We start from the raw sequence: 12,216 nt of genomic DNA, 5'->3' as shown, positions 1-12,216 counted from the left end.
GTGCAGATTGCATAATCAGGGTAGGTTTTTTGTCTATTCCAGTGGCTTGTTTTCTTTCCTTTTCTTTCTCTAGTCTAGAATGTCTTTTCACTATTACAATGCCGTTTAAAAAACATTTATCCTGTCTCACCATGTAAACCAGACGTGTCAAACACAAGGCCCGGGGGCCAGATCTGGCCCGCGAAGTGGTGTCATGTGGCCCGCGAAGCCATCCTGAAAACAGTGAGGGAACGGCCCCCACTGCCTTGGCCCTGGCCCAGAGACCCCCCTTCTGCCAGAGACCCTCAGATCTGTCCCACTCCTGCCCAGGCCCCCATAGGCACCCTTGATGCCAACGATGTAGAGCTGGCCACGCCCACCCAGCAGGCCACGCCCACCCGGCCCCTTGAGGGCAACTGCAATGCTAATACGGCCCTCAGTGAAATTGAGTTTGACACCCCTGATGTAAACAATACTTATTTATATATATGTATTGTTTATATGATAATACCATATACTGTATTATCCTTACGGGACCCTTATCATATATCATATAAAAACATGAATGAATACCATTAGTTTATTTTTAATGTTACACTTATTTAGCATTAGCTACTTCCTGCATTTTTTAGAGAACATACCTCAGACATGAGTCCTAAAAAATGGAATTTACAGGGGGAAGACATTTTGAAATAATTAGAAATCTCATGAAGACTTGTTTCTCTATACAGCAAGTAGAGCATACATGAGCAACCAAAATTGTTTTTAAACAGTAGTGAAGGGTTTATTTTCTTTACCATATCCCTGTCTGAATTCTTCTTTTTCTTATTTTTTCATAAAATCAAACTCCTGCCAAAAATATTCCAGATGATTAATGTGCTTCTCAAACAAAACTATCAGAAAAGACTATAACAAATAAACATGAATTATATTTACTTTCCTTCAAAAGCATTAGGATTAACTTGTCAGGGAACAGATGCCAACAGCATGTGAATTCCACTGCTTAAATCAAACAAAAACATTAAAAATGTTATTAAGTTATAGCTGTATATTTGAGGGGGGAAAAACAAGCTTTAAGAAAAAAGTTATAGCAGAGATGCCTACAGCACCCAAGTATTGCTTCTTGAGAGGCTCAGGATTGCCACTGGCTTTTAGCTTATGTTTTATGACAAAGAAAGGATCCCAGATGAAAGCCTTTTAATGCTACTTGTCAAAATGCATTGTGCTTGAAGGAAAACTAAAATCTAGACAAGGATTGATCTATCATGGTGGCACACCTGCAAATTCAAATGAGATGAAAAAGATGCTAAAACATCTGGATTCTATAAAGAACAAACAGAATTTGACCAGATACTATTGGCATCAGATGAAAAATTGATTTAAGAAACTGTATAAGAAGATGCTAAGTTTAAAGATGGAAAAGGAACATGTTAAAGAAACGATAATATGGGCAAAAAAAATTTGGGCATAACATAGAGCTAGAAAACTGGCAAAGACTTTGGGAAAGAAATTCTAAAATAACAAAGGTGGTGGCTTACAAAAAATAGTATATAAAATGTTTTACTGATGGCACTTACCACCTGTGAGGTTAGCAAAAATGTTTAAAGATATGTCTAGCAATTGTTGGAAATGTAGACAAAAACCAGGCATATATTATCATCTTTGGTGAACTTGCCCTAAGGCTAAAAGATCTTGGTCAAGTATACATATATGGTTAGAGAAAATGACAAAAAAAAAACTCATAGATTTTAAGCCAGAATTATTTCTGTTAGGTATAATTGCAGGAAATTATGAGAAAGAATGTATATATTTAATGTTACATGTATTAACGGCAGCAAGAATTGTATTTGCTCAACATTGGAAAGATGAAGAATTACCAGAGGAGGAAGAGATAATCAGGAAAATTTTGGACTGTGCAGAAATGGACAGACTTACATTGAAAATGAAGGAGAAAGAAGATTCAGAATACTTTAGAACAGAGGTCCCCGACCTTTTGGGCACCAGGGACCAGTTCCATGGAGAGAGGTTTTCCATGGACTGGAGGGTGTGTGGTTTTGTGTGCTGCCTGCCTCTTGCAGATGGGGCTTTGCTAGTTTGTGTGGCCCGGTTGCTGGCATGCCACGGCCCACTACCTGTCCACGAATCAGGGGTTGGGGACCCCTGCTTTAGAACATGGGATACATTTTACCAATGGCTAGAAAAATGAAGTATAAAGAAAGGAGTTTAACATGTATTAGTAAGCTAAATATTGGAACCCAGACAACATGTTGCTGATAAAATATTAAGGATTTGTGATTATAAAAATAATAATAAAATATGGTTATAAAAATGCATTGTGCTAGTTACCATATTTTCTTTAATGGCCTTTCTCTGAAAGAAAAAAATGACAGATGACAAAGTAGGATACTTGCTCAATAAAGGATGCAATGAGAAGCAAATCTGAGGGGTCTAGCACTGTTGATGTTACCTAATTAGGATAATGAAATGTTTGCAAGAAAACAAGCAAGCTCAGAGAGCACCAAGGACCCCTCATTTTAAACCTGAGCTACAAATATTCTCCTTCATTGGTAGAAGCAAATCTGTCAATTCAGTTACCAACCCAGAAAATCCTAGAGATTAGGAGGATCTGACCCTTAATAAATCAGCAGCATTCAGTTACCAATTTTTATTTGTGAAAAGCAGAACCATGGACATTAATGTTTCATTAATAATAAATGATTCAGGAAGGAAAAATATATTTGGAATCTACTAGACAACTCCAAATAGCTATTATGCAGAATTTACAAGGGCTAACTGGAAATCCATATACTGTAATGATTATTCTGGAAAAAAAGAGTAATGGAAAAAAAGAGGGAATAAACCTTAAATCAAATTATGAAAGAACCAGCTTTCAATAATTTCGGTAAAGTTTTCTGAAGCATTTGCTATGCTATATTGGGACTTCAGAAATAAGAGAAAATGTCAGCAAGAGTCTCCAGAGGATGTTTACCACCAGACACTCAAATTAATGTGACCAGGACTGAACACTCACTTGCCTTGAATAAGGCAGGTTTAGTTATGTACTATCAGAAAAAAATGGAATCATCTTAAATTTTGACATTTAGCATCAAATACAGAAGTATGAAGACCGATTTCAGAGCACTATAATCTCCAGCCAATGCAGCCTGGTTTCAGTGCATAACAAAGAAATGTATATATCATGTTATTCCTCCCTACTTGTCTCTGAAAGTTATTTGTACTTATATATTTTCTTTGCTCATCCTAGACTTCAGAAACATGAGGGTTTTTGAATGTTGTCCAAAAATTGCATTCTGGAAACAATATATCCCTGAACTTTGAAAAATAAATGATCAACAGCATGCTTAAAAGTTATTTACTTATTTCTTGCATTTTGCTTAAAAGTTATGTATTTATTTATTTCTTGCATTTATATAGCCACCAATCTCATAATAAAGTGACTGTAGGCAGTTCCAATTTTGCAATCCAAAATTCTGTAGAGAAGCATATAGAAATTCATGAAATTCCAGGCTTGTTCTTATTTTTTTTTTCTACAATACCTGCTCTTCCATTAATGATAGCAATGTAGTTTTCTTTCATGACTATACTGTACTGTACTATGCTGCTATACTGTACATACTTTGTGGTCAAATTTCTCCAGACTTTAGGGGATTAGTATTGACATGCTAAGCAGGCTTCTGGCAGATGTTTCACTCCATTTCCCTGTGAGACTTCCTTAGAAAGGACAGGTGTGTTGTAGCATTTGTAGTCTGCATCACATATGAACTTAGAGGAGTTGGGTTGGTGAATGGAGATTTCCTATGAGGTGTTGATCAATTGATTCTTGGAAATGCTATTGTCTCAATTTTGATTGGTCTTCATCTGCACTGGGGTTTGGGGCAAGGCACCTGACAAGATGGTAGATGCTATTCAGCCCAATGGCTTTGTGAACAGCACATTTGTTTGAGTGACTGTGATGCTTAACAGTTGAAGTTCATTAATCATGCTAAGCCATGATTTGTTTACACATAGCTTGTTGAATATAAAGACACTTAACACTAAACCATAATTGTAATGATTGTTAGACTTGTATCAGAGAGACCCAGGTTCAAGACGTCATTTGACCACAAAGCTCATTATGTGATTCTGTACCAGTTATACTCTTGTAGCCCAACCAATATCTGAAGAATATTATTGTGGAGAGACCCTAAGTTCACCCTCCTTGAGTTCTCAGGAAAAAAGGTATAAATCTACATGTATATAATAAAGCTAAAGCTCAACTAATCATATTATGGCTTCTAGCATAAAATGGAAAGCTAACTTTTGAATTACAGAGTACTCCTATCACTAGACCTCTAAGAACATTAAATGAAATGCTCTAACAAGATGAATTTATACAATTATTTCCTTTAGTTTGGACTTCAGTATAAAACTGCCCTTAGCCATGGTTTGATTCTTTTTTGTGTACTCCGTGTGCTGAAAATTTGACCTCTTATAAATCAGCTTGGCACTGTGCCTATAATATTTCTGCACTATGACCATCAAGCTCAGTGAGAAATGAACTCTTTCACATCAAAGATAATACTTCATATTTAATGCATGTACTACATAAATCCCATCATATGATACAGTATTAGCTTCTCCAAAACCATTTTATTGGGTTGTTTTCAAGTGTATAAAAGTCAGAGTAACCCCATGCACTTTCTAGAAAACATAAAACTACAATATCTGTACTGGGGGGGAAAGCATTAAACCCTAAGAGGTTTTTTCCCCCTCCCACCCCTCGTTTGTTAAAAGCTGCCTTATTTCTGCATAATAAATATTTAATGTAGTATCTTCTGAACACAAATTGATGGCTGTCAATATTGGCCACAATAATGGAGCTATTTTTATCAGAAGCTATAACTTCAGTTTTCAGAATCTGCATGCCTTTGCCATACAAGAAGTAGTTCATCTTCACATGCAATGGATTTGCCACACATGTGGTGAAGCCCACAAAAAATGAAAATACTACTATGAGAATGATCCCATTCATCCTTAATGAAAACTGCATTTTAACTGTCCTTTAGCAAGTCTGTGTCATCTGTATATCTATTCCCCATTAAGATCACTGCCATACTTCATAATTAATTTTCAGGTGGTATTCAAATTAATCAAAATCTAATCAATTGATCAAATATTTTTAAAGGCATTTCTCTTTTGGTATATTTCCTAGTTGGCCAATTAATATTTGCTTACTTAAGTAGAGATACCGTCTTGGATGTAGTACCTTTGTGATTTATTTATAGATTTTTTTTATTTTTAACTCTGTATCCAATGTACTACATATCCTATCTTTCTATTCTAATGAATAAAGGCAATTAACAACATATTGAAAGAGTAAAATATAAATAAAAGTACAAAAATTAATCTATAATTAAAAGCCTGGAGTCAAAGATGCAACACCCATGAAGCACAGTCCATAATCCAGGAGCAACATAAGAAAAGCCAAGAATATGGTCCTTCGTACCAAAAACAAGGTTGTCTAATGATTGCGATATCTTCTAAGTAACCTGTCCTGCAAAATTAAAGCCAGGAAAGTTCACAATGGGAAAGGCAATCTCTTGGCTGGTCAGTGTTGTGATTCAGGGTCAGCCTGTGGGTTCGGCAGTTGGGTCGGACGAATCAGAGGAGGAGGGGGGTGTTGAAGACCTTGCTGAGGGGGTTGAAGATCTTGCTGATGATAGCCCTCAGGCAGGCCCCTCCCACTTGGTAACCATGGAGATCCAGCTGTGTGAGCCTGACAGTGTGGATGAAGATGACCCACAGCTGGCCCTGTTCAAGGACGCCCGACGCAGGAGGCAGTCAAGTAGGAGTAAACAGAGGAAGGCTGTGGGGCTTCTCGGAAGGAGGAAGAGAGAGGCCACGCCCTGAACTCTTTATAAAGGGAATGTTTGGGGAGGGCTGGTTTGCTGAAAGCAACCGCTCAGATAGTGTTTCAAAGCTCCTGTATCTTGGTACGTGTCTTGTTTGTTTTTTGTAGTAATAAATTTGGCAGACGTCATTCCAGCCTCTTGCCGTTTATAAAGGGGTTGCCTTTTCTGCAGGGCCGGTAGCAGGCTGGTACAGAACAGTCAGTTTGTAGGTAGCTTAGATTTTAGGCTTGGCTATCATCTGGAAATTTCAGTTGATATAAAACTCAGCAGCAGAATTTGCAGAAATAAGGAAATCCCATGCAGTACTTGGCACAGAACTAGGTGCCATTTTTTTTCTGAGCAAAAAATAAAGGTAAAGGTAGAGTTTCCCCCGCACATGCGTGCTAGTCGTTTCCAACTCTAGGGGCCAGTGCTCATCTCCGTTTCAAAGCCGAAGAGCCAGCACTTGTCCGAGGACGTCTCCGTGGTCATGTGGCCGGCATGACTAGACGCCAAAGGCGCACGGAACGCTGTTACCTTCCCACCGTAGTGGTCCCTATTTTTCTACTTGCATTTTTACGTGTTTTCAAACTGCTAGGTTGGTAGAAGCTGGGACGAGTAACAGGCGCTCACTCTGTTACGCGGCACTCGGGATTCGACCCGCCAAACTGCCAACCTTCTGATCGACAAGCTCAGCGTCCTAACCCACTGAGCCACCGCGTCCCTTATGAGCAAAAAACAAGTCCTGCTTATTACAATTAATGCCCAGTATGTCTTAAGATTAAGTCTACTTGAGATAGCATTTTTTTCTATACATACTGTATTTGAGATGATCAGCAATTGTTGCAGCTAACATATCTGGCGGTGACTCTGGATCAAGCTTTAACTTTTGCCATACCAAATCTCTGAAATGGACTCCCTGCAGAGTCAAGGAATCTTATATTGTTACTGGTAACTGTTGGTTCTTACTTGCTTTGTGGTTTTGTTACTTTAACTGTTATTGTCTTGATTTAAAAGTTTTTGTTTGTTGTTTGATAGTTGGTGGTATATCAACTTAAAGAAATATTAACATCTTAAATAATGCTTGGTAAGCAACTGGTAGCTAAGGAAGGTAGATTTGTTTGTTTCTTTATGCTATTTCAGTACTGTCTGAACCAAATGGAATATAAGCTTCAGGTAAAATTGGTACCTTGCACTGTTAGCAGCATAGCTGTTGCACCTGTCACTTATTGACACTTCTGGGCACTAAGGCAGTATGTGGTATATGTTGCAATAGTCAATGCATAACATAGCCAGGATATGGATAACTGCCATCAAGTTCAACAAGCCTAGGAAGGGACATAGCTGGTGCAAATATATTCCTTACTATGAACCTAACCTGAGGATCTGTGACAGCTGAGGATGAAGAACTCTTAGGTTATGGAACTGCTCTTTCTGGAGGCAAGTATCCCCATCCCACCCACCTCAGTTTCCAAGTCCATTTTTTTTCATTTAAGAACAATATCTCTACCTTGTCCAAATTTAATAGTACTTTGTTCCTCTCATCTGGGTCATTATTAGACAAAATCCTAATGTATTGATTGCTTCCTGGAATAGTTGAGTTGAATTTCACCAACTTTCAGAATTCTACAAAACACTGAAACAGTTAGCAATTTCACATTAATACTGTATACCATACCGAAAGCTACCAGAATAAACTAGTAAGACTATCTTCCCATTCACCCATACAATAAAACATACTTAAACTGCCCTTTTCAGTTAGCAATCAGATAATCAATATCATTTAGTTATGTCTGAAGCTGCAAGGTCACTGTCTTCTCATTGGTCTTTCCAGTAAATGGAGTATTTGAAGCTGACCTACAGTCTCATTAATCTTTTGGGGAAATGTAAGCCATCTGCAAGGAGAACAGACTGTCTCCTTCATCAAAGGGCAAGTCTCATTTTGGCCAAGTTAAGCAGCTAGTCAGAGCAAGTGTTGAGTAGGCAGGTAGCAGTCCAAATTTTTCTATACACCTTGTTGAGTTTCTTGAGATTTACAAGCCCCAAATAATCCAAATAACAGCATAAATGGTTGCCAAGTTATATTCCTATGACTTCCCCCTACATTAGAATCCAAGCCCAATTTATTCAGAAATAAATTTATTAAATTACTGTCCATGATGAACCATAAATTGTTTCAGTCCTCCACTCTTAGTAAATCTTAATAAAATAAGTGATTCATAATATGAAAAAGCAATGCCACCTTGTTCTGCGCAGAAGCAATAAAGCCAGTGAAGCAGTATGTTCTGCATTGCTTTCTCTATTTAAACAGACTGTGTACTCAATGTGCTGCATCCTGAGATAATTTACTTGTACTATAGCTAATATTCTATCTTCCTCATTACAGTTAGCTCTTTAGTAAATGGGACTGGTGAAAATCTGCAAGAGGGCAGTGAATGCTTAGAAACAATAAAATCAATCAAGATTTCACAATATATAGAGGTTGAAGTGAAAAGTCTTCAAATGCAGGAAATCATTCAGATTCATCAGGTTTCTGGGCCTAAACATATTACATAATTCTACCATATTGTATTACAAGGTTCTCTTTTATAGTGCTGGGATGCTTTCATCAATAACATAAACCGAACCCAATTTCAATAGGATCACAAATTTGCTTATCCCTGCATTTCTAACAATGTTTCATAAATCTCTACATTCCCCATAACAAAGATGAGGGGATGTGAATAGATAGTACAGTCAAGACATAATGTAGCCAGGAGGAGGAAGGAATGTTAGGTATGTTGGCACCTTGTGTTTATAAAAATAATAAAGATGATAAAGGTAGTCCATTTAGCGACCATTCAAAGTTACAACAGCACTGGAAAAGTGACATGACTTTTTTTTTTACACTTATGACCTTTGCAGCATCCCCATGATCGGTTGCAGCATCGCGAGGTCACATGATCACCTTTGCAACCTTCTGACAAGCAAAATCAATGGGGAATCCAGATTCACTTAACAACCAGGTTACTAACACAACAGTTGTAGTGATTCACTTAGCAACTGTGGCAAGAAAAGTTGTAAAATGGGGCAAGATTCACAACAAATGTTTCACTTAGCAACATGAATTTTGGGCTCAATTGTGTTCATAAGTTGAGAACTACCTGTAAATGGAATTCGGTACACCTATATCACCCAATGCAGAAACTCACACTTCTACTTTTCTTAAATTTGCTCTTCATCTTATATTTTAGAGTTCCTTCAGAAGTATTTGTGTATGTGTGTGTGTGTATGTGTGTATATATTGGTGTGTGTGTGTGTGTGTGTATTAGAAGCAAAATATTTTTCTTCTCTCATATATAACATTTTATTTCTAAAGAAGCCCTATAATATAAGCTAGAGAAAATTATATAATGATAACTGTAATCTGTTCACAAACCTAGTGACCAGGCCACATACATGTATTTAATAATGACAGTCCTCAGCAACATTTACCTTCCTAGACTGCACCAAGAGAGTTGGCTCACCTCTGTGCAATGATACCACAAGATATAAACAGAATACATGTCAGAGAAAACATATCAAATACCTCACATATTTTTATTTAGGATTAATAATCATTGCTTGTTTCTAGCAGTTAGATGTGCTGCCAACAGAACAGCTAACTTCATATACCACAATAGGCCGTAATGTAGGCTCCCATAACAAGATTTAATCTCTGTCCTGCATGTTGGAATCAAAATTTCCAGAATTCCAGGATTCCTAAATTGAGAAAGGCTGTTACAGAAATTGTTTAGCCACCACAATGGTCGATAACTGGATGCCTTCACTAATCTTGGATTACCATTACATTTTATCAGCACAAAGGCCATGGTGAAAGTGCCAGATGATAAGCACTGTATTCTAATAACTCTAAAGAGCACTTGGTTTGGGATTCTTGATCCTGCAACTTTACAATTAAGTATTCTAACAGAAAATGAGAATGTTTAAGACATGAGCAACAGCTTTCCTGATATAGGTATAAATGAGATTCTTGCCAGCACTGTAAATGAATAGTTGAGAGAAAGCAAGTGCTAGAAAACAAAAAAGTGTGCAACTAACCATTGTACACCTACAGAACAGCTTTTATTTGTCATTTATTTATTTATAAAATTTATTTAGTTATAGGTTTTGTATTCATTTCTAGGAAGGCAACATGCCTCTATGTTTTTTCTATGGTCTGTCACTAATTATTTTCTTTGCTCAAAGCCTGCAGAGCCAAAAAGTTATGTAATACAAAAAAGTAAGCCATATAAATATGGTACAACACTTCTGAATGAGGTACCTCCACTTAGCATGAATGCCATCAGGAGTTGGCATATTATCCTATATACCAGGAGAAGAGAAACCATAAGATGGTTTTGTTTCATAATTATTTTTTTACACGCAGAGTTTCTTATAAGAGAGAAGGAAAATAACATCAGTGACACGAAATGTTGTTCTGTGAAACAAGAGTAACCTCTATTCCCACTCTGTCTTTCCAAATCATCTTCTGATCTTCCAAAACCCATTACCAGCCACCTGGAAAATTTGACAAAGACACTCTCAACCTAAAAAAGACTTAGAGCAAAGGTCTCATGATAAACAATCTGTTTTTTTTATTTTTATCATTACCACTTGTTGCTAGTCAGAATTAGGTCATCCACATACAGACTTGTATTCATTTGTGCTCCAGTCTACAAAACTCTCTTGTGTGGTTTGGCCTTGGCCTAACTTGCCCACTAAAATGTTCTCTGAATTCAGAAAGCATACATTTTACCATTTTGGCAACTAACTTTCGTAAGTAACAATATTGGTTATAGCACATGAAAGTTTATTAGTGTTCATTACATTGCCTATCTTGGTGGCAATGTTCACTACATATCACAACAGTATCTAGTATTGGTTTTCAAGAAATCATAGGCCTGTTTTTGAGTTTCTGAAGTAACAGATGAAGAGTTACAATTCTGTTTCAGAACTGAACAAGTATCACATTGCTAATCAATATTTTTTTTGCCACATCTATTAATGCCAACAAATAAACGAAATTTTGTTGATGCTGTACTGTTAACTTTCTTAGGTAGGTTAAAACATTTTTTTATGGTCTTCTTAGCTACATCCATTTCTCCAGCCCCGATCTTTAATTTCATGCAATGAATCCACTGCACCATGGAATTAATTACAAGCTTCCTCCACCCAGCCTTTTGAAAGTGTGGTAGGGCTATTTGTTTCTTATAAGGAAAAATCAAGCTTTCCCCACCCCCCACCCCGAAAAGCTTCCTCCACGCCATATTTCTAGCCACGTTCCCTCTTTAGTTAGGAGGAGACGGGGTCTTTGACGGCTAACAACTAGGCTTCAAAATGACATTGGCAAAACGCCGCTGCTCTTCCTCCCGTAGACAGGCAAGGAAAGACTGAAAGAGAAGCTGTTAATATTGAAACATTTCCATCCAAGCACAAACTTTTTCTTTATTCCGGTCTATGACAAATTAAGTCCACCTCCACATAAAAATCTGTGTAAGTTTCCTGCCTGAGCAGGGGGTTGGACTAGATGACCTCCAAGGTCCCTTCCAACATTAGATTATATATTATTATTATTATTATTATTATTATTATTATTATTATTATTATTATTATTATTATTATTATTATTATTATTATTAGTTTGTTACGCGCCAATTAAACCCGAAAGTGTGCAAAAGTAGCTGAAAAGTTGGTAAGTTCCAACCACACCCTGACCCTTTGGACCGCCTTGTGCCACCTACACACACCCACACCCCGCTCCGCTTTCCCCGGCAACTTTCCCTTCTCTTCCACGCCGCAACTGTTCTCCCGCAGCCGGGTACCTGCCCTCTCTCGAAGGCGTCGCGCTCGGCAACATCCGCCAGGCCCCCTCCAGCAGCAGCCCGCGCGGCCGTACCACCTCCGCTGCTCACGGCTGTTGCCGAGACCGGCCCGGAGAGCCGACGGCGGCCCCGCAAACTCTTGGCGAGCGGATTAGATCCCTGCCTGATGGAACTACTCGAGCGCTCCATCTCGGCGCGTAAGAAGGCCCACTCCGCGCTCTGACAGGACTGCCAATGCCGCTCCTCCGGTTGGCTCTCATAGGCTGCCATTCATTTGGCCACGCTGCTAATTGGGCTTCAGATCCAAAGGGGCGAACTTTCTGCACACGCCCCCTTTTTCCCTGCCTGTTTTCCCGCTCCCGTATTCCCCCCCCCTCCTTCCTCTCCCCTTGCCCCTACGCCTCCTCTCGAAAGGAGGAATGCTGTCGCGAGAAAGGCAGTGGTAGAGGAGCGTTCGCTTTGATGGGATTGGCTATTTCTGCGGAATCTGCCTGGTTTTTGCA

General features: G+C 38.4%; 1 protein-coding gene across 1 annotated transcript in view; it reads right to left on the bottom strand.

Moving 5' to 3' along the window:
* HIP1 (huntingtin interacting protein 1) overlaps positions 1-11,902 on the bottom strand; it is a gene marked incomplete at its 5' end in the record, with an annotated part of 70,139 nt that extends 58,237 nt beyond the window's left edge. Inside the window, one exon of the mRNA XM_083352296.1 lies at positions 11,714-11,902. Coding sequence (XP_083208422.1) covers positions 11,714-11,902 — 189 coding nt within the window. The remainder of the gene's footprint in view (positions 1-11,713) is intronic.
* Positions 11,903-12,216: the final 314 nt, after the last annotated feature.

Source organism: Vipera ursinii (genome assembly GCF_947247035.1).
Source record: "Vipera ursinii genome assembly, chromosome: 1".
Classification (NCBI taxonomy): Eukaryota; Metazoa; Chordata; class Lepidosauria; order Squamata; family Viperidae; genus Vipera; species Vipera ursinii.
Note: the sequence above shows the minus strand (reverse complement) of the source record. Positions and strands in the feature narration are given on the sequence as shown.